General features: G+C 46.4%; 2 protein-coding genes across 3 annotated transcripts; one reads left to right on the top strand and one right to left on the bottom strand.

Moving 5' to 3' along the window:
* Window positions 1–8: 8 nt before the first annotated feature.
* Window positions 9–4,226, top strand: DDIT3 (DNA damage inducible transcript 3). Its single transcript, XM_027542352.1, has 4 exons — window positions 9–113; window positions 2,636–2,683; window positions 3,395–3,552; window positions 3,645–4,226. The coding sequence occupies exons 3-4, from the start codon at window positions 3,415–3,417 to the stop codon at window positions 4,011–4,013; spliced, it is 507 nt and encodes a 168-aa protein (XP_027398153.1). The 5' UTR covers window positions 9–113; window positions 2,636–2,683; window positions 3,395–3,414; the 3' UTR covers window positions 4,014–4,226.
* MARS (methionyl-tRNA synthetase) lies at window positions 4,164–22,976 on the bottom strand. Of its 2 annotated transcripts, XM_027542342.1 has the most exons (22): window positions 22,781–22,976; window positions 21,688–21,778; window positions 21,464–21,542; window positions 21,251–21,385; window positions 20,831–20,906; window positions 20,416–20,588; window positions 20,140–20,246; window positions 16,251–16,367; window positions 15,908–16,111; window positions 14,981–15,182; window positions 12,803–12,877; window positions 8,351–8,521; window positions 8,083–8,178; window positions 7,605–7,722; window positions 7,033–7,246; window positions 6,196–6,327; window positions 5,984–6,088; window positions 5,706–5,892; window positions 4,793–4,864; window positions 4,652–4,675; window positions 4,478–4,564; window positions 4,164–4,383 (listed from the first exon to the last, which is right to left on the bottom strand). In XM_027542342.1, exons 1-22 carry the CDS (start codon window positions 22,887–22,889, stop codon window positions 4,237–4,239), a joined length of 2,721 nt encoding a protein of 906 aa, XP_027398143.1. In that variant the 5' UTR covers window positions 22,890–22,976; the 3' UTR covers window positions 4,164–4,236. The 2 variants fall into 2 exon arrangements, with proteins under 2 accessions (XP_027398143.1, XP_027398144.1); XM_027542343.1 differs by lacking the exon at window positions 4,652–4,675 and having other exon boundaries at window positions 22,781–22,974.
* Window positions 22,977–27,697: the final 4,721 nt, after the last annotated feature.

The raw sequence follows: 27,697 nt of genomic DNA, 5'->3' as shown, positions 1-27,697 counted from the left end.
AGCTCCGAGGATCGAGGTCAGAGGCTTGAGTCTAAAGCATAGAGTGTATCATGTTGAAGATGAGCGGGTGGCAGCGACAGAGCCAAAATCAAAGCCGGAACCTGAGGAGAGAGGCGAGTACTGATTCCCCATCTACCTTTTACCCTCCCATCCTCTCGAACACGAATTGGCCCCTTAAAGTTAGGGCATCCGCTCTTATGGGTGTAGCCCCACCCTCTCCGCAAAGAAGAGAAGTGACTGTCCCGGGGAGGGATGAGGAAAATCCTTTATTCGAAAGTAGTGCTTACGAGAAAGACACCCCGTCCTTCACACGACCGCACCATCCTACCCCTGCCCGGAGCACAGTCCCTGATCTGTGCTGTTAGGCGACCGGGCTCCAGCGAGGAAGATTTATTCTCGCGTTGCTGACCCTAGGCCTCTTTGTTAGGCCTGTCCGGTGGGAGGCGGGGCAACAGGACACACCCCCGAAAAGCCTGGTGACCCAGTGGTTCGGGCCGCTACCGCCGCTTTGCCACTGGCGGCCCTCCCCCTACCCCTGCCCCCAATCCTGTCTCGGCCTCAGCGTCTCGGGGCCAGCATAGCCACGTCAGTAGCTGGGGCTTCTGGACCTCCGCAGAACATTCTTTCCGCACCCTTGCAGAGAACAGAAAATCTTAAGCCGGCACAAGTCTTCGGGAAGAGGGGTGTCGATGGACAGGGAACGGAGATGAGTTTTCCTTTCCCCAAAGCCCTCTAGCCTCCTGCTCAGGAGAGCATCTTGGATCTTTTAAGTGTGGGAAGCCACTTGGGGTCTCCCAAGTGGGTTGCCCTTCCCCTGGGATTGGTGCGTGCCTCTTTCCCCTTGTCCTGTCTTCCAACTAATCTCTGTGTAACCATTGCATCAGGCTAGCCCCCTGTTTGGCTCTGCAGCCCTCTGGCCTGGGGCTCCACTGCTGATGAAAGCCTTGTCCCACACACGGGAAGGCAAGAAGGGTTCCCCAGGGAGGACAGCCCTGCAGAGAAAGATTCAGGACGATATTGCATCTGCAGTCCCCAGTGGCAGGGAGCTGCCGCTCTGCCTTTGAGCTTCCTTTTCCTACCCCTGTGAGAGATTGGGGAGAATTTATCCATTCATTCCTAATACTTAACCAGACCTACTGTGTGCCATGCAGGTTGGTACCCAGCATTTATCCACAAACAAGAGAGAAAAATGTCTGCTGTCTCAGAGCTTACATTTCAGTGGGAAGAGGCATACAGTAAGCAAATATGTAAAGTGCCATAGAAAACATTAAAGCATGGAAGGGTAGAGAATGCTGAGTGGAGGTTACAGATTACACTGGGTGGTCAGGGATTCCTTCACTGAGGTGATATTTAAATGAAAGACTTATGTGGGAAGAGAGAGCTTTCCAGAAGGAATAGCAAGAGCAGGAGTCCTAAAATGGGAGCATGTATAGTATCTTTAGGGATCAAGAGGCCAGTTGGCTGGACTAAAGTGAGCAAGAGCTGGGGAGGTCAATGAGAAAACAAGGCAAGGAAGGAGCAGACTGTGGAGGGCCTTTTAAGCCATTTAAAGGACTTCAGCCTTTAATATTGGAGAAAGCAATGGCACCCCACTCCAGTACTCTTGCCTGGAAAATCCCATGGACAGAGGAGCCTGGAAGGCTGCAATCCATGGGGTCTCTGAGGGTCAGACACGACTGAGTGACTTCACTTTCACTTTTCACTTTCATGCATTGGAGAAGGAAATGGCAACCCACTCCATTGTTCTTACCTGGAGAATCCCAGGGACGGGGGAGCCTGGTGGGCTGCCGTCTCTGGGGTTGCGCAGAGTCGGACACGACTGAAGCGACTTATAAGCAGCAGCAGCAGCCTTTAATATGTGTGAGATTAAGTTTTAAACAGAGGAATGACACACCCTGACTTAAGTTTTAAAAGGTTCACTTTGGCTACTGTTGTAGATAGACTCCAGGAGGGGTTGGTTGCAGGAGCAGAAACTGAGAGACCTTCTGCAGTCACCTAGGAGAGATGAGAGTAACTTAATCTAGATTAGCAAAAATGGAATTGGTGAGACGTGTTTAGATTCTGGGGTTTTGAAGAATGAGTTTAAGTTTTGCTGTTGGTTTGGACTGGATTGTGGGGTCTGAGAGGAGTCAAGGATGATACCAAGGTTTTTGGCTCAAGCGACTAGAGTTGCTGTATACTGAGATGGGAAAGACCTTGGTAGGGGAAGATTAGCCAAAGTTTGTCTTGGGACGTGTTAAGTCTGAGATGCATATTAGATATCCAGAAGGAGGTCCCAGGAGAAGTCTAGACTGAAAATACACATTTGAAGGTGGTCAGTGTGGGAATAGAATTAGGAAAAGGCCACTTGATTTGTTCCCGCCCCTGTAGTCCAGTCCTTACCCTGGCACATTTGAAGACTGCCTTGAATTTAGAAAAAGCTGAGTTGGCCAGGATTTTGCTATTATGTAATCAGGACTACAAATGTCAGCAACTAAAAATAAAGGAAGTCAGGCTCTTCTCTGTCCTTGGAAATGGCTACAGAGACTGATAACTATCAATAGGAAGTAAGGAAGGACCACTAGGAAGCTGGAGGTAAAAAGAACCTTTCTCCACCCTTCCAAAAATGGCTAATATTTATCTGTGATCCCCACAGTGTTCCAGAAGGAAGTGTATCTTCATACATCACCACACCTGAAAGCAGGTAAGTTTAACTGACCGTTTCCCCAAACTAGCTCCTAAGAGTTGCTGCTTGTGAAATTATGAAAACACCTAGAGAAGACAGGAGAGGAAGGTTTGAATCTGAGCAGGTTTTTGCTGTTAGGCCACATCCATCCTCCTGGCCTGCCCTTAAAGAGGTGACCAAATCCCTATTATTAGAACATGTCCTAACTGAAAGCTGGGTCTTGAGTGCACAGTCAGGGGAGGTCTCACCACACCTCATTCCCCACCCAAGGTTAGATGGACCCAAGGACTGTTTGCCCAGGCTCCCCCCACGGGAGGAGAAAGGAGTACAGGTGTCTGGTAACCGCCCCTGGAAACAACCAGTGGAGTTCCCCAAGGGAAGCTGAAGACTTTTACTAGGAACCCATAAGAATGCATGTCCAGGTACTTGCTTCTTCAAGTGCTGGGCAAAAGCAAAAAGGGACTCTCATTCTAGGTCAGGGGTTGAGACATTTTAAAGGGCCAGACAGTAAATGTTTAAGATGTCGAGGGCCTCACACCATAGTCTATCTCACAGCTGTTGTCTCTGCTATTGTAGCATGAAAGCAGCTGTAAAACAACATGTGAATAAACTGCTGTGGCTGCTTCCCAATAAATTTTTATCTACCGAGACAGGCAGCAGGCCAGTGTGTAGACTGACCGGTGGAGCTTCTTTCCTCACCCCCACTATCCTGAGTATGTCCTTTTCCAGAGCCTGATCCAGCCACAGAGATGGCAGCTGAGTCACTGCCTTTCTCCTTCGGGGCACTGTCCAGCTGGGAGCTGGAAGCCTGGTATGAGGACCTGCAGGAGGTGCTGTCCTCAGATGAAAATCGGGGCACCTGTGTTTCACCCCCTGGAAACAAGGAGGTAAGAACGCTAGGCCTGATGCCGGGGGAAGTGGAGGTGCTGCCCTTCCCTTCTCAACTAATTCATACCTACCCTGCCTTATCTCCTTGAAGGAAGAATCAAAAAGCTTCACCACTCTTGACCCCGCCTCTCTGGCTTGGCTTACTGAGGAGCCAGGACCACCAGAGGTCACACACACCTCCCAGAGCCCCTGCTCTCCAGAGTCCAGTCAGAGCTCCCTGGCTCAGGAGGAAGAAGAGGAAGACCAAGGAAGAACCAGAAAACGGAAACAGAGTGGCCAGTCCCCAGCTCGGGCTGGCAAGCAACGCATGAAGGAGAAAGAACAAGAAAATGAAAGGAAAGTGGCACAGCTGGCTGAAGAGAATGAACGACTCAAACAGGAAATCGAGCGCCTGACCAGGGAAGTGGAGGCAACTCGCCGAGCTCTGATTGACCGGATGGTTAATCTGCACCAAGCATGAACAGTTGGGACCAGCACTTCCATTTCAGGCCACTTCTGACCCTTCCTGGAAGTATCTACTGACCACGTCACCAGTGCCAACGACATACCCAACCACCATCGATTCAGCAGGGGAGAAGCTTAGGGTCGACGATAGAAAAGGGTCTTAGCGTGTATATAGATTGTACATTTATTTATTATTGTCCATATCCATTAAAGTGACTTTCTATGATAAGTTCTCACTTTCACTTTTTCTTCTTGCCTTTAGAGGTTTCCAGGGGTTTCCCCTCAGCTAGAGCCAACTGTTTCTTCAGATCCAAGAGTTTAGCCACCTCTGCAGCAATCTGGTTCTTGTCTGCCTTCTGTGCCTTCAATTCTCGGACAATATTGCCCTGAGAAGAGAGGGGGTGGGGGAATAAGTGAGACCAGAAAGGACCTATTTAGGATTCAGCTTTGCCAGCTTCCCGTAGGGCTTCAGCCCCACACCTGCTTGGTCACTTCCTCTGTCAGTGCTTGGATCTGCTGCGGTCCAGCTGTTGTCAGTCCAGCTGCTGTCTTGGGGGATGCTTTTGCCTTGAGAACAACAGGACAGAGTTAGCACCTGCTACCATAAACATCTGACTTCAGGTTTGACATAAGATTGCAGGGGCAAGTGATTACCTTTAATGCCAAGGACTCTTCTAGCTAAGACAGGAAAGAAAAACTAAGTGAGGAAGCAGCAGGGCCAAAAGAGAGATGAGTGAGGGCTACTGAGGGACATGGAGGACTGTTGGTGGGTGAGGCAGTCTTTAGATTTCTCACCTGGCCCCCACTGAAGCGCTGCTTCAGACTTTCAATCTGGTCATTTTCCAATTTTTGGAACAAGGGACTGACCTGTGAAAAAAATTCCAGAATCATCCACTGATGGGGTATAAATTCTTATTTGACTATAAAGAGGGCCTCTCCACGCCAGCTTCTGACATTTAGGCACTCAAGTTTCCAAAAGGTTGAGTGTACCACTGAGCAAAATACATGCTGACTTCAGTAAAGAATTCAGAAAAAGCACTGGCATTCATTAGGATCAAAGATTACTTGGGCTATTTAATAATGCTAGGTTGATGCAAAACCTTAGAGGAGTACGTACATATTTTTATCACTTTGTCTTCAGAAAGTGGCTACCCTGTATTTTCCCTGCCCCCTGGGTTCTGGCACGAAGGACAGTGAGGATATATGGACTAAAGAAAATATTGGGCTTGTAAACCAATACCAAGGGCTTTATATCAGAAACAAGCCTAAAGTGCAGAGTGGAGGTGAGGGTGGAATGGGTTGTGAGAACAGCTGTGAGAGTGTCACACCCAGAGTAAGTTCTTCCCTGAGCCCTCCTCCAAAGGCTGCATGGCAAGGTAGAAATTTTGAAGGACTTCCCTAGTGGTCTAGGGGTTATGACTCCATGCTTCCAACACAGGGCATGCAGGTTCAATCCCTGGTCTGGGAAGATCCCACATGCCCTGGGACAACTAAGCCCATACACAACAACTACTGAGCCCATGTGCCTAGAGCCAACGGGACAAACCACCACCACGAGAAGCCTGTGCACCACAACTCGAGAGTAGCTCCACTTGCCTCAACTAGAGAAAGCCCGTGTGTGGCAACAAAGACTCAATGTAGCCAATAAAGGAATAATTTTTTCAAAAGAAATTCTGAGAGAGGCTGGCTCTTCAACTCTCAGACCTACCGTGCCAATCTGGTGTCCTGCTGGTAAGGTGCATAGGAAGTTTGTGGGCAGGATACTGCAGGCTGGAGGTGGGAGCTGCAGCTGGGCTTGGATGGTGGCACTAACTGTAGGCATGTAAGGCTGGAGCATGACGGACAGCAAGGCAGCTATATTCACGGCCAAGCCTGTCACTGTCCCTGCCCGCTGCCTGGGGAAGAAAAAATACTAGTCCGGACCTCCAAGAGGACACATCCAACCAGTCACTTTATTTCTGTAGCCAACCCTACCTTCTTACCCACCTGTCAGCTTCGCCACCTTTAATCCGCTTCCAGGGCTCGTTCACCTGAATGTACTGGTTGCCATGGCGAGAGATGGTGAGGATGCTACGTAAGGCATCCCGGATCCTGGGAAGGAAGGATGCAGGCCAAGGTGTAAGGTCCTGGGGGTACCAGTATGGGGTTGTTAACATGCCAGCAGATCACGGAGTTGAGACAGAGGTGTAGATACTTACCGAACCTTCTCTAGCAGCTGGTGGTAGTGCTGGAGCTCCAGGGTGATATGGGTCAGCAGGCGCTGATCATCAGAGGTGAGCACCATCTCAGGCACAAAACCCCCAAAAAACTTGGACACAAACATCCCAGCTCTGGATGGGAGTAGGGAAGGAAGAGAGAGAAGAAGAGTTACTGCCCAGTCTCCTTACAGAAAATTGGACACAGTTTTCACAATTTTACATTTTCTCAGAACTGAAGCCACCTGGCTCCCTCAAGCTGGAAAGCAAAACTTATTTTCTCTCTCCCCTAAGAAAATGTCTGCACGTGACAGACATACTTGACACACAGATACCCGTCATATAAAGGAAACATATCCCTCATGTAAGGTTTTCAGTAACCTTTTGTTTTTCAGAAGTCAGTAACTTGAAATGATCAAGCTGAAATACATACATTAACTGATATCTAACAAATACATCCTCTTGCAGAGACTACCTACCTGATCATGGTGGTTAATAACCAAATCTGAAAGGGTGGGTGGCCACAGAGATTATTTCTTTAGATTGCAGAATAGCTGAGATAGGGACTAATAATGGAAAGTGAGACTGAAGTGATAAAACTCCAATCTCCTACCCCTGTGCTAAAAAAACCCTTTTCCGGTCAAACTTTTAAGTGGCCTGCGAGTGAACTTGCACTAGGAAAGGACACACTTCTAATAACATTAATAAAATAATTAGCAAAAATTCACTTTGTGGCGAACTCTGCTAAATCACATCTCCACAACTAACTTCCCCCCTTACAAGCCACTCCCCCCGCCACTCCCAGCTATCTGCTGCCTCTCACCCCTCACCAGATCCCACCTGTTGATGAAGTTGCCCAGGTTGTTAAGCAGCTCGGAATTATTCTTGAACAACATGTCTGTCCAGGAGAAGGCACTGTCCTGCCCCTCAGGCCGAATGTACAGCAGATAGAAGCGCCAGATGTCAGCAGGGATCCCTGTGTCCTGGGCCATGTCCCCAAACACTCCCACACCCCGGCTCTTAGAGAATTTCCCATCCTCGTAATTCAGATACTCTGGACAGAGAAGGAGAATGCCAACCATCTGTTCAAATCATGTCCTTCGTCCCTGACCCACTAACTCTTCTTTTCTCAACCTCAGCTCTAGAGTAGCTGGCCTGCATAGAACTTGGGAGATGATTCCTCTCCAATGTGATCTTTTCCCCTTTACTTCCACCCATTACAAAATTTAGCTCTGAACTTCTGCTCTCTTCAGGTCCTTGTTTCCTTTTTCTGGGTTGAGCGTCCATGTTCTAACTGTTTCCTATTTCACCTCAACTCCTAACTCAAGACCTAGCACCTCTCCAGGAATTTCCAAGCACTGCCTTGGTCCTCACTCCCTAGGAACACCCCCATCTTCAGTCTCCCAGGGTACCTGTAGCAATGAGGTGGCTGACCAAGGTGTAGTTGTCCTCAGCTCCTAGGGCTGAAGAAGGAAAGACTATGCCATGGAAGGGAACATTGTCCTTGGCCATGAACTGATACAGGTTCACCTATGAAATATAATTGGGAGACAGAGCTTCTGAGAGCCTCTTCAAAGGCCTAAGAAAGATCAGGTACCCAATCCTAACCACCCCGCTACACATTCACCCTTCTCACAGGCAGTGGGTACATGTGTGCATGCTCGGTTGTGTCCAACTCTCTGTGACCCCAGGGATTACGGCCTGCCAGGCTCCCCTGTCCATGGGATTTTCCAGGCAAGAATACTGGAATGGGTTGCTATATTCTCCTCCAGGGGATCTTCCCAGCCTAGGGATCAAACCCACATCTCCTACATCTCCTTCATTGGCAGAATTCTTCACCACTGTGCTACCTGGGAAGCCCCATGGACAGGCTAACCAAGAACTACTCACTTGTTCTGGGTTCTTCCACCACTTCTCCCATTGGTCTGTGTAGTTGGCTGTGATGGACAGATAGCCAATGGTGGCATCAAACCAGACATAGAACACCTGGAGGGCCAGGAGGGAGGGGACACGGTTGAATGCAAGCACACCGGAAACCCCTGCCGACCCAGAGTCTCAGACTGAAACAAGGCATAACCAGTGGTCTGTTCTGCTCGCCCAGGGTTTCAACCCCAAAGCTGAATCATACGAGATCTGAATAAAGCACAGGGTTTTTTACCTTGTCCTCAAAACCTTCTAAGGGCACAGGGGTTCCCCACTTGAGGTCTCGGGTTATACAGCGGGGCTTGAGGCCATCTCGAAGCCAAGAACGAATGATGAACCGGGCGTTGGCAGTCCAGTCACTGCCAGGCAATGTCTTCTCCAACCACTCCTCCACCCGCGCTGCCAGCTGATAGCAGAGAAGCACAGAGCTGGTTTGTGACAGCTGCATGTGTGGTCAGCATAAAGATAAATACATACAAGCTTTTTGGAGTCATTTATTGATATATAATTAAAATTAAGGATTCATGACTTTGCCATAGCAATTCTACTTGGGATTTTTTTCAACAGAAATTTTCACATAAGTGTGTATAGATGTATTTATAAGAGAACTGCACCGCTCATCACACCAAAAATTAAAACTAATTCACTTGGTTCAGTAGAATTTAAAGAACTATGGTTTATCAACCAATGAAATACTTATTAAGGCTTTTAAAAAGTATGTAAAGATCTCAGAAATAGATTAACTAAAGCAAACTTCAAAATAGTAATATAAGATATAATCCTATCATTATAAAAATAAGTAATCGTAATACACGGATTAACATAATCCCAAAAAATGTATCTTAGTACTTTATTCTCAATGAGATTAGGGGGAACATCCACTTTTACACCATCTATTTCATTCTGAAATTTTAAAAACAAGTGTTTATCGCTTTTGTAAGCAGAAAAACAAAGATAAACCTTTCATAAGGAATGGTTCACATGATTCATCCACAGAAACACCACAGCACTAGCAGCCTAACAACACACTGTCCTGGTGAGGCTGTGGCAAACAGGTGCACACTCTACTAGGAGGGAGGTAAAACTGAACAATACCTACTGAGAAAAATCAGGCCATAAACTACATACACATTTATTCTGGACACAGCAAGTGATCCCTTAAGGAATTTATCCTGAAGACAGACTTCCCACAATACAAAAATACATATGCACAAGGTTATTCACTGCGACAGTATTTTTAACTGCACAATACTGGAAACTACCTGAATGATGAACACAAAAAATTGGTTAAATAAACTATGGTACCCACACAGAATGAAGTACTATGCAACTGTTTAAGTAACAGGGCTTCCTTGGTGGTCCAGTGGTTAAGGATACACCGTGCAATGCAAGGGACACAGGTTCAGTCCCTGGTCCGGGAAGATTCCACATGCCGTGGAGCAGCTAAGCCTGTGTGCCACATGCTTAGAGCCTGTGCTCCGCAACAAGACAAGCAACAGCAATGAGAAGCCTGAGCACCACAAGAAGAGTAGCCCCTACTTGCCAAAACCAGAAAAAGCCCTCACATAGCAATGGAGACCCACCACAGCCAAAATATAAATAAATAAAAATTTAAAGGAAAAAACAGTGAATTCCGTGGTGACCAAGTGATTAGCGCTGCACTCTTCCACCACAGGGAACACGGGTTTGACGGCTGGTCAGGGAACTAAGGTCCCTGCATGCTGCCAAAACAAAAACAAAAACAAAACAAGACTGAGTAAGAATGATCTTTATGAACTGACATGTATGGAGTAGTCCTGATACAGAATGATTTCTAGAACATACTGTTAGGTGAAAAATATAAAATGCAAAATAGTATGTATAGTATGCTATATTTTGTATAAGAAAAAATAGATACGTATGTATACATACATTCACCTGCTCATCTTTATATATATATAAAATGTTTTATATATATATATAAAAGCTTATCTTTACAAAAATAAACACACTAAGACTAAATCAGAAAACAAAACCAATCGCCTACAGGAGACAGGAGAACAAGGCAGCACGGACAGGAGGGGAAGGACCCTTCTCTGAGTATTCTGTTGTTCAGTCACCAAGTCGTATCCAACTCTCTGTGACCTCGCAGACTGCAACACGGCAGGTTTCTCAGGGTTTTGATTTAGAAGCATACTAACGTTCTATATTTTCAAAAAACAAGTATGAGGAGAGAAAAAAAAACTAGAAGCAAATGAACCTAAATGATTGGCTTATTTCAGTAACATAATCACACTGAAAGGGGGAAAAAACTGAGCCAAGACGATGTTGAACACATTTGATTACATACCCTCAGTTGTAGGGGAAGGAGCAGGACTGCAAACTAACCCTAAACTCACCTTAGTAGGTTTTTTGGTAGCAGTATGGGTGAAGCAATTCTGAAATTATTTTTAGGTGTACTGTAGGATCAAATAAATGAGTAAATAATGTTGCTGGAAACCAGAGTACTTACCGTGTGGAAGAAGGGAGATAAAAAATATGGGATGAGGGCAAGTGAAGAAGAACTCCAAGGGGCTGGACTGGAATGGAATGGAATGTCCGTGTGAACCTAAAATAAAATGCCTAACTTTCTGCTCACAGAGCTGAGAACCAGCTGAGAACCAAAGACATCCAGGAGCAATGAGCACACAAAACTTGGCCTCTAATACTGTTCCCTATTTAAAAAAAAAAAAAACCACAGCTTGGTGGAGAAATGGTTGGATCCCAGGATGGAACAAGATGAATCTAGAATATCCTGCTATGCTAGAAAATAAGTGCTTAAAAATGATAGGAGACCTCAGAAACGCCCAGAGAAACCACCCTGAGGCTCCCGTTGGCCAAATAAGGAACAACTAGAACATCAACAATATTTAGGACAGGAATCAGTTATAAACCATTGAAAAAAATTGGAATCCATGAGTCAACACTGATGGTAAGTAGATAAATAAATGAATGACGGAGAAGGGTAAGTGTGGAGAGAGTGGGAGAGTTGGCAAATCTTAATAAAAACCTGGTCAGGTAAAAATGGTTAAATAAACGGATGCTAAATTCAGAGGAACCCTTTCAATGAAGATCAAGATACTTGCATGGTCTTAAATGTGCATTTCCACATACTGCTTTTAAGTTGCAAGGGGCGAAATATTAATTACACAGTGGAGAAGCCTAGTAACATCTTGACTGAACAAAATTTACGTCACTGATAAGGGGGAAATGGCCACCACATGCCTCCGGAAAGAACACGGTATCATCTATGCAATATTCCAACTGAGGATGCATAATCTGAATCTAATCATGAAGAAAACAGTCAATAAATGCAAAATGAAGAATATTCTGTTTTGAAAGGGGGATCAAGGTCTATATTCTTAAAAACTGTTAATATCATAAAAGATAAAGGCTGAGGAACTGTTTCAGATTAAGGGAAACTAAAGGACAGAAAAACTAAATACATTATTCAGAGCCAGATTCAGCACTACAGGAAAAAACATGCTAGAAAGCATATTATTGGAATAACTGACAAAAATGGAATATGGATGGTAGATCACACAACTATATTAATGTTAAATTTCTTTAAGCTGTTAACCATACTGTGGTTATGCAGGAACATGTCTTTTTTCTTAGAAAACATACAATGAAGCATTTAAGAATAAAGAGGATCTATAAGTACATATACATACATGTATGAGACAGAGAATATGCTAAGGCAAATGGAGCAGAATCTTAACTGCCAGTGAATCTGGGTAATGGGTACATGAGGTTCTTGTGGGTAAAGAACACAAGGTTCTTTGTTCTAGGAAATGCTTATTCCCACAACTCTTTCTGCAAGTTTGATATCATCTCCAAATAAAAGTTTAAAAGGAAAAAAAAGGGACTTCCCTCGTGGTCCAGTGGCTAACACTCTGAGCTTCCAATACAGATGGCCCTGGTCAGGGAACTAGATCCCTCAAGCTGCAACTAAAACAGAAGATCCTGAGTGGGGTGCAACTAAAACCTATGACCCAGCGCAGCCAAATAAATATTTTTAAAAAATAAATAGGAACCTCCCTGGTAGTCCAGTGGTTAAGACTCCAGTTTCTAATGCAAGGGGTGCAGGTTTGATCCCTGGTCAGGGAACTAAAGTCCCACATGCCACAGGGTATGGCCAAAACTTTTTAAAACAAATAAAACGAAAAAAAAGACAGATCCACTAAAGTGAAAAATTGGTCAAGACAAATTGTGAAGTAAAAGAAAGTAGACTGCAGAGTAATACGAATGCCATGATCTAATTTACATTAAGGAAAAGACAAAAGGCATAAAAATACTTTCATTCAGCACACCACAACCAGAAAGTAGCTCCCATTCACAACCAGAGAAAGCCAGACTGCAGTGACCCAGTGCAGCCAGAAATAAATTGATTAAAAAATAATAATAATCACAAAAATAAAAATAAAACGTTCACATGCAAGTGCTACAGAGGAAAATGAGCAACAAAAACTACCTTTTGGCAGATGGGCCTGGCCTTTCACTCTGTGCTCTTTTCCTGTTACATCTTTTTACATTAAGCATGCGTGATTTTAAAATGGAAATTAAAAACATGGGAGAGTGATTTGGTATACATTTGTCTCTGCCTGTCGCTGAGGCAGAGGGTGCAGCAGAGGCTGTGCAGACTGGCTTGAGGGAAAGGCCCACTCACCTTAGGCAGGTCCAGAAACAGGTGCTGAGAGGATTTCACCACAGGGCACGACCGGCAGACTTTACACTGAGGCTTCTGTGAAGGGAAATTCAAGAGAAGGGGTGACCCAGGGCAGGGCAGTTGGAATCAGGCTACAGGCCAGGAGCTGTCCAGGTGAGGCGAGAGGCACAGAGAGATGAGGTCCCCTGTCTGCCACCACACTTCACCCCATTCTCACACCCCACCAAGTAAGAACTACTTACTTGGGCCGGTTCTGAGCTTGGAGACTCAGGTCTGCAGGGCACAACTTTTGCTACAGAGTTTCACGTCTGTGTCCTTTCATTCCCAAGAACAGGAAAAATGCATTCTCTAGAGCACAGGCTAAATAGACCCAGGCTAGACAGCCCTACAGCTGTGTGAGGAGTGAAAAGAGCGACCAAGAGAAGACACTTGAGGAAGTTACGCTCAAGCAGAGGGAGCGGGCTTGCATGAAAAACAAGCGCGGGCCTTCACATGGCAAAATGTCGAGAAATACTTATCTGCATGACACGACATGACTGTACAAACAATGAAGTATGACAGCTAAAGGAGTAACAGTTGGGTGGGGCAAGTCAATGAAAGCCTGCAAGTGAGTTTTGATCTGGGTTTTTGAAGGTGAGAAATTATAACTCTCTCAGGATCTCTCTCCCGAACTCCACGTGCCTGTATCAACTGCCTACCTAACATCCCTCCCTGGATGTCTAAGGAAGCATCTCCAACTTAACAAATCCAAACAGCGTCACCATACTCTACCAGAAAGCAATTCAAGTAGTCTTGCCCGTGTCTGTAGATGGTGCTACCAGCCACCCAAGCTGCTCAAGCCAAAAACGTAAAGTCTCCATTCTCTTGACTTATCTATCACCTCAAATTCTAGTCTGTCCAGTTCCACAGAGTCTGCCTCCAAAACATATCTCAAATCCTTCCCTGCCCCCTCATTCCCCCTGCTATTAACCGAGTCCAAGCTACCATCACTCCATTTCTGAGCTACCGCCACTCTGGCCTCCAAACTGGTTTCCCCGCTTTCTCCCTTGCTTCCCTCCCACCCATTATCCACAGAGCAGCCTGCCATTCCACTCCAAGAGGGCTAACTGTGCCCGGAAATCTGGTCACTGCCTACGTCTTTGACCTCATCTCAACCCACCACCACCTCTCCACCCCCACCCACCGTGAGCCACACTGGTCTTTTCAATTCCCCTTTTCATTGCTCTGCTGCCTTGGGCCTTTGCATTTCCTGGTCCTTCTGCTTAGAATACTCTTCATCCCACTTATCGCCTCCTGGCTCCTTCTCATTCTTCAGTTAAACACTCAGTTCAAATGTTACCTTCTAAGAGGACTTCCCTAATCACCCAGCTCAACTCTTCCCCCCAGAAGTCACTCTGTTACATCTTCCTGGAAGCTTACAGCAACTACATTCTATCTTTAGTGCTGGTCTTCTCTGGCACTAGATAAAAATCTGTCTTGTTCATTGCTACAATGTCAATAACCAGAACTATGACAACGCTACTGTAAAGACTCAAAAAAGTTTGTTGAATAAATGAACAACTACCAAATGAATAAACATGGAGTAGAAGAAAGGTGGTATTTATGGAAGAAAGGAAGAACTAAACAAGCGCAGAACAGCTGGTGTGAAGCAGGAGAAAAGGTAGGAAAGTATGAATTCAACTTATCTATTTCCCAGCACAATGCCAAGCACATAGTAAATGCTCAGTATGAGTGATCAGTTGCTAAGACTAGAGTAAAAAGAGCCACTGGTGAAAGGTCTTGAATGCTAAATCAAAAATCCTATGGAGGGACTTCCTTGGTAGTCAGGTGGTTAAAACTGGATGCTCCCAACGCAGAGGGCACAGGTTCAATCCCTGGTCAGGGAACTAAGATCTCACATGCCAAAACAATAAAAATTAAAAAAAAAAAAAAAAATATGGACAATAAGGTCCTACTGTATGGCACAGGGAACCATGTTCAATGTCCTGGGATAAACCACAATGGAAAAGAATATAAAAAAGAATGCATATATATGTATAACTGAATCACTCTGCTGTACAGCAGAAATTTATATAACATTATAAATCAACTATACTTCATTTAAAAAACATCCTAAGTGACAGTCCCTTAAAACTAGACACTCTCTCCTTCTAGGCTCCCAGGAGACCCTCCTCTTACCTTGAGCTCAATGGCATTGATGAGCTTGCCACACTTGTCACACTGGTCACCCCGGGCTTCCTCGTAGCCACAGAAGGGACACACACCCTCCACAAAGCGGTCAGCCAGGAAGCGGGCACAGTGCTCACACCGAAGTTGCTCCACAGTATCTTGCAGCACAAAACCTCGGGCCAACAGCCGCTGGAAGATGTCCTGGGTAATTCTGACGAGATGTGGAAGGGACCAGGGAAGTCAGAGGAAGCAATGCACCCTTCCTTCCTGCCACTCCACCTAGGACCCAAACTCACCCAGTCCAAGTGCCAAAGAAATCAGGGAGAGGCCCTCTAGTCATCTGTAGGGAGTTTACTGATGAGCCCAGACCCCTCACAACTCCCCACATGATCTCTTTCTTCATCACTCTAGAATTTACTTTGGTCAAATACAGATTTATCCGTTTTGTATTCTTTGTTAACAAAAATCTCCAAAAGGATAGGACTGATTAGTTCTTTGATATGTCCTAAAAATTAAATCAGTCCAACTGCTAAACTGCACAGCACTCTCTGGCAGCCTACCTACTGTGTAGTATTTACAGGCATGACAATCAGACAGAGAATGAATGAAGAGAATGAATGTTTGCTATAAACACACAGGAGTGGGAGGGGCTGTCCTAAGACTGTAAGAGAAGGGAGGCGGGAGAGGCGAGGCAGATCCTTCCTGTGAGCGTAAGTCCTGTCTCTTCCCCACCTCAGAGGCTCCTGCAGCCCTGGTCAGGCTTCTGCACACAACGACTCCCCATAATAATGTCTGAGACACATCACATTTCAGGACAATACCCAGATGTTTGGGGGCAGGGGGAGCAACAACTTTGGTTCCTTCTGTCTTTCTGTCCCCTCAATATTCTGACTGCCCCCCACCCCCTCCATTTATGATTGATCAAAGGACACCTACTTGGTCTGCTGTGGAGTGGTAGTCCGACCAAAAAAGTCAAACGAAATATTAAACCAGCGGTAGATGTCAGCGTGGATAACGTGGTACTTGTCACAGATCTCCTGTGGGGTTAGTCCCTCCTCCATAGCCTTGGTCTCTGTCGCTGTACCATACTCATCTGTCCCACACAGGTAGAGGGTGTTCCACTGACGGAGCCGGGAGTACCTGAAAAGGAATGTAGTGATCATGAGGCCCCATCTCAGCTCCCTCCCTGCACCCAGGATCCTTCCAGTCTCCCCACTTGAGGCCTATTTCCTTGGGGCGCACTGCCTCCTTGGGGCCCTCCCCCAGTAGCTGGCCACACCTTGCAAAGACGTCGGCACTGAGCACACAGCCGATGATGTTTCCAAGGTGGGGGACGTTGTTGACGTAAGGGAGGGCGCTGGTGATGAGCACATTTCTCTCCCCAGCCACGGGCAACCTGGTAGGGAAAAAGAAAGAGAACAGTCCAGGGGGAGATGAGAGGGTCAAGAGAGACCCAAAGTGCACGAAGCAGCCAGATGCATCTATTCTACTGCCCAGGGTCACGTCCATCCGAAGTCTTTCCTCATATGAAGCTGCTGGAGCTTAAACTTCCCCGGAAGCCATGAGATCCCTCCAGCTGCGAATACAGGGCCCTGCCCATAGCGAGCAAGCCTCGTGTACTGCTCCTAAGGAGGCTCATTCCCACAAGGAATTCTGTCCCTCTTTATAATCCTAAGTGCTCCTTTCCATCAGCTGGTTCTCAGGCTCTAGCCTCCCAAGTACTGACAACTCTCCCCAGGCTCTCTTCAACCATCATTCACTAACTCCCTGGACTTGAACACCACCCAAGAACACCTCTCCCCGTCTTTCCAAGTGCTATGTTAGCATTACCTCTAGTCAGGACCTGAAATGCTTACAATCCATCAACCCACACACAAGTGTTCCCAAGTCCTCTCATATCCCAGGACTTTTCACGCCCTAACCCATATGGGTCAGCCACTTCCTCATGGCCTGTCTCAAACCAGCAGGCACCAGCCACTGCCTTCATAGCTATAATCTCCTCCCCACTGTCCCAGGATCATTCCTACTCATGCCACTCAATCTGCCGCCAGAGGTCACTCAATCTGCTCTTCTCTCTCCATGCTTTGTCACCCATGACAGCTCGGCTGAACACATCCTATATCCACCACCCTCCCCAGCACTAACACCTCACTAGGGTTCATCTTTCCAATCATTCTTTTTTTTCAGTTTTAATATTTTTTCTTGAAGTATAATTGATTTACAATGTTATTTCAAACCATTCTTAACTTACAACGGCCAACTCCCAACAATTACCATGTTCTTCAACCGTAGGCACCCTGCAGGCTCACCGAGTCTCGGAATCTACTAACAGAGACTCCAGAGTGTTAACTACTAACAGAGGTGTTAACCTCACCCTTCTTTCCCAGCTGCATGCTGTATATCTGGTTAGACGGTCCATCTACTTCCTGGAACATTTTACAGCTCATTTCTTCAGGAAGTGCTCACCAATCTCTCCTGCATTCATTGACTTTTCTCCCCATGACTGAATACCACAAATTTCTCTGAAGTCCAGCTTAGAAAGCTCCTTCAGGAAAACCCTCCCTCACTGACAATCGGCCTTCCACCCAGTCATCCTTGTACCCTGACCCCCTAAGCAACCTGTACCACACACGCTGCAGTGCTCCTTTCTGTGTCGCTCTGTAACGTCTCTCTCATCTTGTGTGTGCTTACTACAGTGGAGACATAAAGGTGAGTATGCCCAGGGTTCTGCCCTCAAGGAGGGTACATTCTATCACATAACTTCTGACTGGGATCAGTGCGATCAGAGGTACAAAGTGCTCACAGAGGTCAAAGGAAGTTGAGCATCTCCAGCCCAAGACTCCACAGAGGGACTTCCCTGGTGGTCCAGTAGTTTAGAATCCACCTGCCAGTGCAGGGGACATGGGTTCCAGCCTTGGTCCAGGAAGATTCTACATGCCAAGGAGCAACTAAGCCCATGCACCACAGCTACTGAGGCTGCGCTCTAGAGCCTGTAAGCCACAACAACTGAAGCCCACGTGTCTAGAGCCCATGCTCAGCAACAAGAGAAACCCACGAACCACAACTGGAAAAAACCCACACGCAGCAATGAAGAGCCAACACAGCCAAAAATAAAGACTCCACAGAGGCAGAACTACTTGGGTTGGGTTCTCAAGAATGGGTGGCAATTTGCCAGATTCAAGACTTTTGGGGTGCACTTCAATCAGAAGCAAAAGCATTTGCTCTAGCATTTGCTCTAACACCAGCTGTCTCCTCCTCTAAGTATGCATTCAAACAAGTTAGCCTGTATAGACACCTGAGAAAGTCTACCTCCTATTCTTTATTACCTTCAAATCAATCCTCAGTAGGTACTCACAGAAATATTCAAAATGAGTGATTGAATAAAAGATGAACTTTCACTAACTCATTTAAATTTTACCATTTTCTACCAAATACTTGACCCTGTGCTACAAGATACTCCATGTAAAAGAAAAGAGAGTCCCAACCTTCAATAAGTTTACAGATTAGTGAGGAGACAGAGACGTAGAGACAATTACCATAAAATGTGACAACGGGAGCTGCCAGAATATGAAGCACTTAAGACTCTCAAGCTGTACAGAGAAGGACATGACAGACCCAGTCTCCTGAACAACTGTCCAGCAGGTAGGGGAGACACAGGCCTTCCAAGAAGAGCATGAGCAAACACACCAAGGTGTGAGTATATGATCTCAGCCTGCCTCCTCTCAAAGCTCATTCTGACCCAGCTGTCCCCTGACTAACCAGCCTCCAGCCACTGGCCTTTTAGAAATTCCTTATAAAGATGCTTCCTCTATCTGAGACAGCCTTTCCCCAGACTTACCCTTGCCTGAGTAACCCCTACTCATCTGGCAAGTCTTAGGTCTCCTTTTTCTCTGGCTGTACTGCGCAGCTTGTGGCATCTTAGCTCCCCCACCAGGGACTGAACCCAGGCCCTCAGCAGTAAAAGCATGGAGTCCTAACCACTGGACTTCCAGGGAATTCCCACAATTGTTAGTTCAAATGTTGTTTTTTTCTAAGTTAACCTCCTGTGACATTTTCTCACAGCACTTGTTTTTTCCTTCATATTACTTACAGTTTTTAAAATACCTGTCTATAACACTAGACTCAAAGTGGCATGACAGCAGAGTCTTGTCTGTTTGCTCCCCTCTGTAGACCCAGTTCCCAGCACACAGGGCCTGACAAGGAGTGGACACGTAAATCTTTATTGAACAACATGTTCAGAACTACAAATACTTCATTTCGATGGAAAAATCTACATACGGGTGTGACTTTTTTTTTTTGGCCACACCACACAGCTCCCTGACCATGGATTGAACCCAAGCCTTCACCAGTCAAAGCACCAGTCTTAACCATTGGACCCAGCCAGGAAATTCCCACTATGTGTGTGAATATTATCTTAGCTATCAGAAGAGTGATAAAACATGATGCTAAGCATGCAGGCAGGAGCGAGATCATGAAAGACCAGGTGAAGTACACAAAGAAACCATCTGTAGAATTCTGAAAAGGAGGATGAGATGATAATATCAGCAGTTTTAAGCAGCCATCTGGTGACAATATGGAGCACAGGACAGCAGGGAAGGAGAAGGTAAGAGATGGCAAGGCCCCACTTCAGGTTAGCAGCAGTGAGGACAGGGAGAAGGGATGGATACAAGGACTCCTTAGGAGTTAAGAATCAATGACCTGGTAATGGAGTAAATGATACAGGGAAAGATGAGAAAATGGTACAGATAGATGACACCAAGATTTCTGGCCTGGATCTTTAGGTGGAAGGTGGGAGTCATTCACTAAGACAAGTGACTAAAGGAGAAAGAGAAGCTGGCAGGGAAGGTAAGAGATTTGGTTTTGGACATGATGAGTTTGCAATGCCAGTGGAGGTGGAGAATCAAGGAGGTAGTCTGACAGATGTCTAAAGCTCAGAACAACGATCTGAACGGGAAAAACAGACTAAGGTACAATCAGTAGGTAGAAAGTAACTGAAAACACAGGTGTGGGGGGGAACTGAGGGACAGTATGTCCAAAATATTAGCCAAGAGATTAAGAGGATAGAGAATTACAGAAAGGTCAGCGATGGGGATTAAACAGGCAGGAACTGGCTCTATCAACAATTTCCACATAAGAAACCAAGCCCCACTCAGTCTGTGCCTACTCACACTGGATTCTGCTGCGGCCGAAGAGGGGGCAAGCTTTCCAGGCCCTTCTCCCAAGCAGCTACAGCCACGGCAATCTCCTCCTCAGACAGAGTAGCCAGTTCCTCCTCCTATGAAGAGTGGACAGTATCCCTCACCAGGTAAGAAGGGCACACAGAGTAAGGAAATTCTCTCCAAGAACTGACATAGTTAACAGCTGTGCTCAAACTCTCTCTCCAAGCCACCCCCGCCACCTCAGGCACTGCGGCTGTGTGGGTACCCCTCTTCTTTGTTCCAAACCTCAGGCTCATTGCTGACAAGCCTGCCCTCAAGGGAGCTGGGCTGGGGCTGCTTCTGGAGGTAGGGCCGGAGGGCCAGGACACCCTGCTGCTTCAGCACAGTCTCTGCAGCTCGCTGACATGGCTCCTGAGAACTCAGTGTCTGGAACCAGCTGTGCAGGGCACCCAGCTCCTCTGTGGGCATGGGAGAAAGGAAACAATCAACAAGACCTAGAATCGGTAGCTGGAAGGGGACCTCCTCCCCTTCTTTATGAAGTTTCTCTAGCTGCCTTTCCCAATTCCCTCAGCTGTCTTTCTGCTATAGTTGCCCTGTCAAGTTACAGCTAAGAATAGGTCCTCAATAGTCTACTGCCCACTCTGTAACCCCTACACCAAGTTCCTCAGGCTGGTGGGGAAGTGATATGCACAGTTCTCACCAGGGAGATAGGATGGGTCTTGGAGTAACGGGTAGAGCGCTCCCCACAAAACAATATCAGCTAGAGATTCTGTCTCCTTTGTTGAGAAACAAAAAGAAAAAGTACACAGGTGAGACACTCAGTTTCTTCCCATGGATATAATAATACTGTACATTTCCTAAACACTTATTAAGTATCAAGCACTGTGTTAAGCATTTTAAATTATCTCAATTCTCACAATAACCCACTGAGAAGGGTACTAACATCACTCCCACTTCAAAGACGAGAAACAATGAACATTAAAGAGGTTATGAGTTTTAAAGGTTACACTGCCAGTAAGGGGCAGTTGAGGGGGGAGGGGTTGAACTTTGAATACAGTCTTCCTCCTTAATTCTTATACCATACAGCTTTTCCCAACCCTGATTTCAAGGCCCAACTCACCCCAGCCAGGAACGGACAGCTCCGACGACTCAAGCTGTGGTCAATATGCGTCAGGGCTCTCCGAACTGGGCCAAGAACATCTTCTCCCTTCTTCCCTTGGACCACTAAATAGTACAGGGCAGCGGACAAAGCTGGCTGAAACACAGGAGACACGGGTCAGGACGGCCGTGCAGAGCAACAATCTGCCTGCCAACCCTCACATCTCAGTCCCACCTGCAGCTCGGTTGCTTCCCATTCCAGCCACTGGTTGGTGAGGTCATCTTGCTCCCAGCCAGATAACAGAAAGAAGTATCTACCCAGGGAGAGAGCAACAGAGGGAGAATTAAAGGGGCTCGTTGGTCGAGTCCATTTCTCACACCAGTTGTAAATAAGGCCACACAGAGGACAGTAACCCGATTTTATTCAGCCACCTCCCTGCATCAAGGACCAATACTGACCGACAGATTGCACTGGTGGAGAAGAGGTAGTTGCCACTATCCAGCTGCAAGACAGGGACCTTAGGCCGGGTCAGGAATGGGACCACACACTCTGACACAGGGGAGGAAGATGGGTGAAAAAGAGAGACAAGAAATACTATGTCAACTTAAAAGGACATCTTCACAGTCGTGGGGGGGGGGGGGGGTACTAGGAGGGCAGAGGGGGGTGCGGGGGAGATGGGCAGTCACCAGGAGAGGGTCCAGGATAAGACCTCTGAAAGGGGGTGGGTCCAGAATGAGCTGGAGAGACAAGCAGGTGTTCAGCTGAAACAGATGGGGACTGCAGAGAGGATGTGGTGGTACTGGGGTAGTGCTGCAGCCAAGAACTGGAACAGCTGAAGATAACCAGGATATCTGATGTTTTCCCAGGTGGCTCAGTGCTAAAGAATCCACATGCCAATGCAGGAGACACGAGTTCGATCCCTGCGTCAGGAGAAGGAAATGGCCCCCACCCCAGTATCCTTGACTACAAAATCCCATGGACAGAGGAGCCTGGCGGGCTACAATCCATAGGGTCACAAAGAGCCGGACACAACTGAGAGACTGAGCACAAGAATATCTGAAAATGATCTGAGCTACCCTGGGAGAACTGACAAGAGAACCGCTTAGGAGTCACACAAACAGATAGCTGGGAATGAGAAGAGGTAAACCGAAGGGAGCATGTGTGTCTGTGTGTTTAGGAGAGAAAAGTAGGGTTTCCTAAGAAAACCTGGGGGTTATCATATGAATGACGTGTGGGGAGGGTACCTAGTAGGTATGGGAGGTTGGAGAGGGGAAGGAGGTTCACCGGAATGAGACAAGGTCCTGAGAGAGGAAGGAGGGGAGACCAGAAATTAGAGAAGGGTACACTGAGGCTAATTAAGGGAAGTGACTGATGAAAGATGTCACTGGGAGGGAAGAAGGTATGGGGTGCTGAAGGATAACGTGGGAGGAAATTGACGGGAGTGCGTGGTGTTGGGGCCTGGAATGTTGGCGAAGACAACTGTGGGGTCGTTGTCTGCGTGTTCCAGTCCCGCCCGTCTCATCCACCGCCCACCAGCGCCAGCTCGACTACCTTCTGGGCCTACAGTGCTGATGAGCAGCTCCGCTCTGCCCTGGGCCCTCCCGGCCGCGGCCAGCACAGGCAGACTCCCCGGAGCGCCCTCACTCACGAACAACCTCATTTCGCCGTGGACCCCACGCTGATGCAACCGGAACCGGTCTCCCGCCAGAGGGCGGACCGACCGCCGCGAGGCACGCCGGGAAATGGAGTCCCGAATGAAGCCGTCCCCCTGGCCTGGCTCCCGGAAAGCTGACTGTTTCTCCCATCATGCAACACTAGAAAACAGGAAAGGAGTGTCATAGAGATGGAGAGGCCTTAGATGCGGTGCCAGAGCGACACATTATTGATGGGAGGACCGGAGAAGACCTTAACGTGTAGGGCCCAGCGCACTTTAATCCTCTAAAGCAGCCAGAAGCCGGTGACAGAAACCGAGGGCCCCACTTTCTTGCTGAAGTGGCGCTGTCATGACAGAGGCAACTCGCAATGGCTTACTCTAGATTCGAGTCCATAAGAATCAGAGTTCTAGAGTTGAGAGTTATGATAAACTTAATGTTGTGCTGTGTGCTTAGGGCTTCCCTGGTGGCTCAGAAGTTAAAGCGTCTGCCTCCAATGCGGGAGACCCGGGTTCGATCCCTAGGTAGGGAAGATCCCCTGGAGAAGGAAATGGTAACCCACTCCAATATTCTTGCCTGGAGAATCCCATGGACGGAGAAGCCTGGTAGGCTACACTCCACGGGGTCGCAAAGAGTCGGACACGACTGAGCGACTTCACTATGTGCTTAGTCACTCAGTCGTGTCTGAATTACTTACGTTAGGGACACTAACTTAACGTTGCTGCTGCTAAGTCGCTTCAGTCGTGTCCAACTCTGTGCGACCCCAGAGACGGCAGCCCGCAAGGCTCCGCCAACCCTGGGATTCTCCAGGCAAGAACACTGGAGTGGGTTGCCATTTCCTTCTCCAATGCATGAAAGTGAAAGGTGAAAGTGAAGTCGCTCAGTCGTGTCTGACTCTTAGCGACCCCATGGACTGCAGCCAGGCTCCTCCGTCCATGGGATTTTCCAAGCAAGAGTACTGGAGTGGGGTGCCATTGCCTTCTCCGAACTTAATTAACGTTGCTGCTGCTGCTAAGTCGCTTCAGTCGTGTCCGACTCTGTGCGACCCCATGGACTGCAGCCTACCAGGCTTCTCCGTCCATGGGATTCTCCAGGCAAGAACACTGGAGTGGGTTGCCATTTCCTTCTCCAATGCATGAAAGTGGAAAGTGAAAGTGAAGTCGCTCAGTCGTGTCTGACTCTTAGCGACCCTATGGACTGCAGCCTACCAGGCTCCTCCGTCCATGGGATTTTCTGGGCAACAGTACTGGAGTGGGGTGCCATTGCCTTCTCCAACTTAACGTTAGTGACAATTAAAAATTAATTTAGATGTCTTATTAACAAAAGAGAACGTGACTATTAAATATTGATTTAATACTAGTCTGAAGCCATATGCAGACTGGCAATCTCATTAAAGGGAAGGGAGGTTTCGTATAGAAAAGTAGATTGAGGGGACTATGAAGGCTAAGAGTTGGGCAATTGTTTAGTCGCTAAGTGATGTCCAACTCTTTTGTGACCCCACAGACTGTAGGCTGCCAGGCTCCTCTGTCCATGGCATTTCTCAGTCAAAATACTGGAATGGGTTGTCAGTTCCTTCTCCAGGAGATCTTTCCAACCCAGGGTTGGAATTCATGTCTCCTACATTGTCAGGTGGACTCTACCACTGAGCCACCAGGGGCAATAAGTATATTCTATTCTAGGAAGCACGTATCAGTAATTGAGAAAGGGACCTTCTTAATCATCTTTGAATCCCTTTTAAATTAATTTAATTAATTTAATTTTATTAATTTAAATTAATTAATAAAATTAATTAATATATATTTCTCAAAAAGAACTAATTTTTTTAAATGGAAAAAAACCCACATTTTTAATTTTCAAAACACTCTGTGGTGGTTCTGGGCCTTTTGAAGCTAAGCCATAAGAAGTCTTGCAGCTTCTGCCCAGGCCTCTTGGCACACTCTGATAGCATTGAACTCCCATGTAAGAAGTCTTACTACTCTGAGATTGCCATGCAGGAGTGGTGTCATGTTGACATGCTGGTTGACAGTGCCGGCTGATCCCAGCATTCCATCCATCCTCATCAAGGTGTCAGGTATGTGAGTGAAGCTTTCCAGACCACACCATCTATCTGATTGCTGAATACCACCAAGTGATCCTAGTCAACACTACATGGGACAGAAGAATCACCCAGCGGAGCCTTGCCCAAGCCTCTGCCCCATAAAATCATGGGTTCTAAGAAAATAATTGTTATTTTTAAAATTACAGACTGTGAGGTAGCTTCTGTCATTCTCATTTTTCAGATGAGGAAAACTTTCTACCCTACAGAGAGGTTACTTTGAGCTATATAAGGCATTGAAGATACAGTTGTTCACAAAATAGGCTTCTACCTTAGCAGAGCTCACAGACTTTCTGGGAAGTTAGAAAAGTCAAATAACCTTAAAGTGTCATGAAAGTTATAATGAGGGAATGTAAAGCTTGCTGTAGGATCTCCTAGTTAGGGCCCTTACTTGACTCTAAGGAGTTAAGAGAGATTTTCTTGTGCAAATGACCTTTCAACTGAGATCTAACTAATGACTAAGAATTAGTCTGATAAAGATTGGTGGAAGTGGAGAGAGGAAGTGTTTCAGGCAGAAGGAACAACTTATGCAAAGGACCAGAGACCTCAATTCATTTTAGGAATGTGAGGAATTAGTATGTGGCTGGAATATGGAGTTTGTAGTAGGAAGTGTGAAAATGCTAGGCTAATAGGAGAAAGTCTCTATAAACCATACTGTAAAATCTGGACTTTACTCTGAGGAAAATGGGAAACCTTTGAATGGTTAAGTCAGGGGAGTGGCAGGGCATTTTTATGTTTTGGAAGCATCACTGTGCCAGGAATGGACTGGAGAGGAGCAGAACTATATGCAAGGAGACTAGTTCAGAAATTATATTATCTGGGCTTAAAAAGGCAGTAGTTATAGTGATTAAAGGAAGTAGATTGCAAAGATTTAGTAATCAGCTAAATATGAGTGCTGAAGAATCAAGACAGTTAGGGTTGGCTGCTAGATTTCTGGCCTGGGCTATTGGGTACACCCTCAATGTGCTCCAACAGATGATAGTATTTCCCCTTTCATAGTGATTATCGCACTGTATTTTAATCGTTAACAAGAGGGCAACAATTTTACTTTTGACTACACATCACAGCATGCAGAATTTTAATTCCCCAAACAGAGATGGAAGCCCTCCCTCCTGCAGTGGAAGGGCCAAGTCCTAACCACTGGACCACCAGGGAATTCGCTAAAAAAGGGCATCTTAATTGATAATGCCTAGCATAGAGTTCTTGCCCTGGTATGTATGATAGTAAGCATTCAATAAATATTTATAAATTTAAATTTAAATTGGGAGTTCCCTGGTAGCCTAGGTTTTGGGATTCTGGGCTTTTACTGCCATGGCCCCAGTTCAATCCCTGGTCGATGAAGATCCAGCAAGCCGCTTGGTGTGGCACTCCCCCAAAAATTAATTAATTAACTTAATAGTGGTACTGCGAGAGAAACAAGTTTATGGAGGAAGCTGACAAGTTCAATTCAGAACATACTATGTGGTACCTGTGAAAAACCCAAGTGGAGTTTTTCAGTGGACAATGGATTAGACTGGAGCTCCAGAGAAAGATCTGGACTGGAAATACAGTGCCAGTGACATATGGAGGTCATTTGAGCTGGGGAGAGAATAAGACCACCAATGGTATATAGAAGGCAAAGGGCACAGGATCTTAGATAGACTTCTGGGGTTTAAGAAACAAGCAAAGTTCTTTCTTATGCAACAAAGAAGGAATTGCTAAAAAAAAAAAAGCTAAGAAGGACACCAGCAATGTTTGTAGGAGAGAAAGGTCAACTGTATTGGTTGTTGCTGAGATGTCAAGCAACATAAGGACTGCAGAATGTCTCTGCAGAGGCAGGCCACACCCTATGAGGAGTGAACTTGCAAAAGTGAGGGAATGAGGGAGAGGAAATAGAGACCTCCATGTGTAGGCAGCTGTTTCAAGAAATTTGACTGTGAAAAGGAAGAGAGAGATAGGGTAGCAACTAGAGAGTACAGTAAATGAAGGGAAGTTTGTCTAAAGATGGGAGAGACTTGGATATGTTTAAAAGCTAATGGTAGGGTTTCCCTGGTAGTACAGTGGATAAGAATCTGTTAGCCAATGCAGGGGAGACGGGTTTGATCCCTGGTCTGGGAGGATTCTAAATCCCTCAGAGCAGCTAAGCCCATGTGCCACAACTACTGAGCCTGTGCTCTAGAGCCAGGAGCCACAGCTACTGAGTGCTGCATCTACTGAAGCTCATGCACCTAGAGCCTGTGCACCAAGAGAAGCCACTGCAATGAGGAGCCCATGCACTGCAACGAAGAGCACCCCCTGCTCACTGTAACTTTGAAAAAGCTTGAGTGCAGCAATGAAGACTCAGTGCAACCAAAAATTAATTAAATAAATAATAAAATTTTAAAATGCATTAAACAAATAAAAACTAATGGTAAGGAGTCAATAAAGATGAAAAAGTGCAGGAGAGAAGGCAGAAGAGGATGAGATTTGAGCACTTAACAACCACCAGATGAATGAATAAATGAATAAGAAAAAAAGTGTTAGTCACTCAGTCCAAGTCTCTGTGTCCCCATGGACTGTAGCCCTCCAGGCTCCTCTGTCTATGGGATTCTCCAGGCAAGAATACTGGAGTGGGTAGCCATTTCCTTGGTCACTATTTTGGAAGTAGGAAGGGAGAGTGGAGGGGCAAGGTTCTCCACATGTTGAAAGTGGAGCAAACTAAGAAGAAGATCACCAAGGCAGAATCCCAGTATTGGCAACCCA

The sequence above is a fragment of the Bos indicus x Bos taurus genome, chromosome 5, assembly GCF_003369695.1.
Source record: "Bos indicus x Bos taurus breed Angus x Brahman F1 hybrid chromosome 5, Bos_hybrid_MaternalHap_v2.0, whole genome shotgun sequence".
Lineage (NCBI taxonomy): Eukaryota > Metazoa > Chordata > Mammalia > Artiodactyla > Bovidae > Bos > Bos indicus x Bos taurus.
Note: the sequence above shows the minus strand (reverse complement) of the source record. Positions and strands in the feature narration are given on the sequence as shown.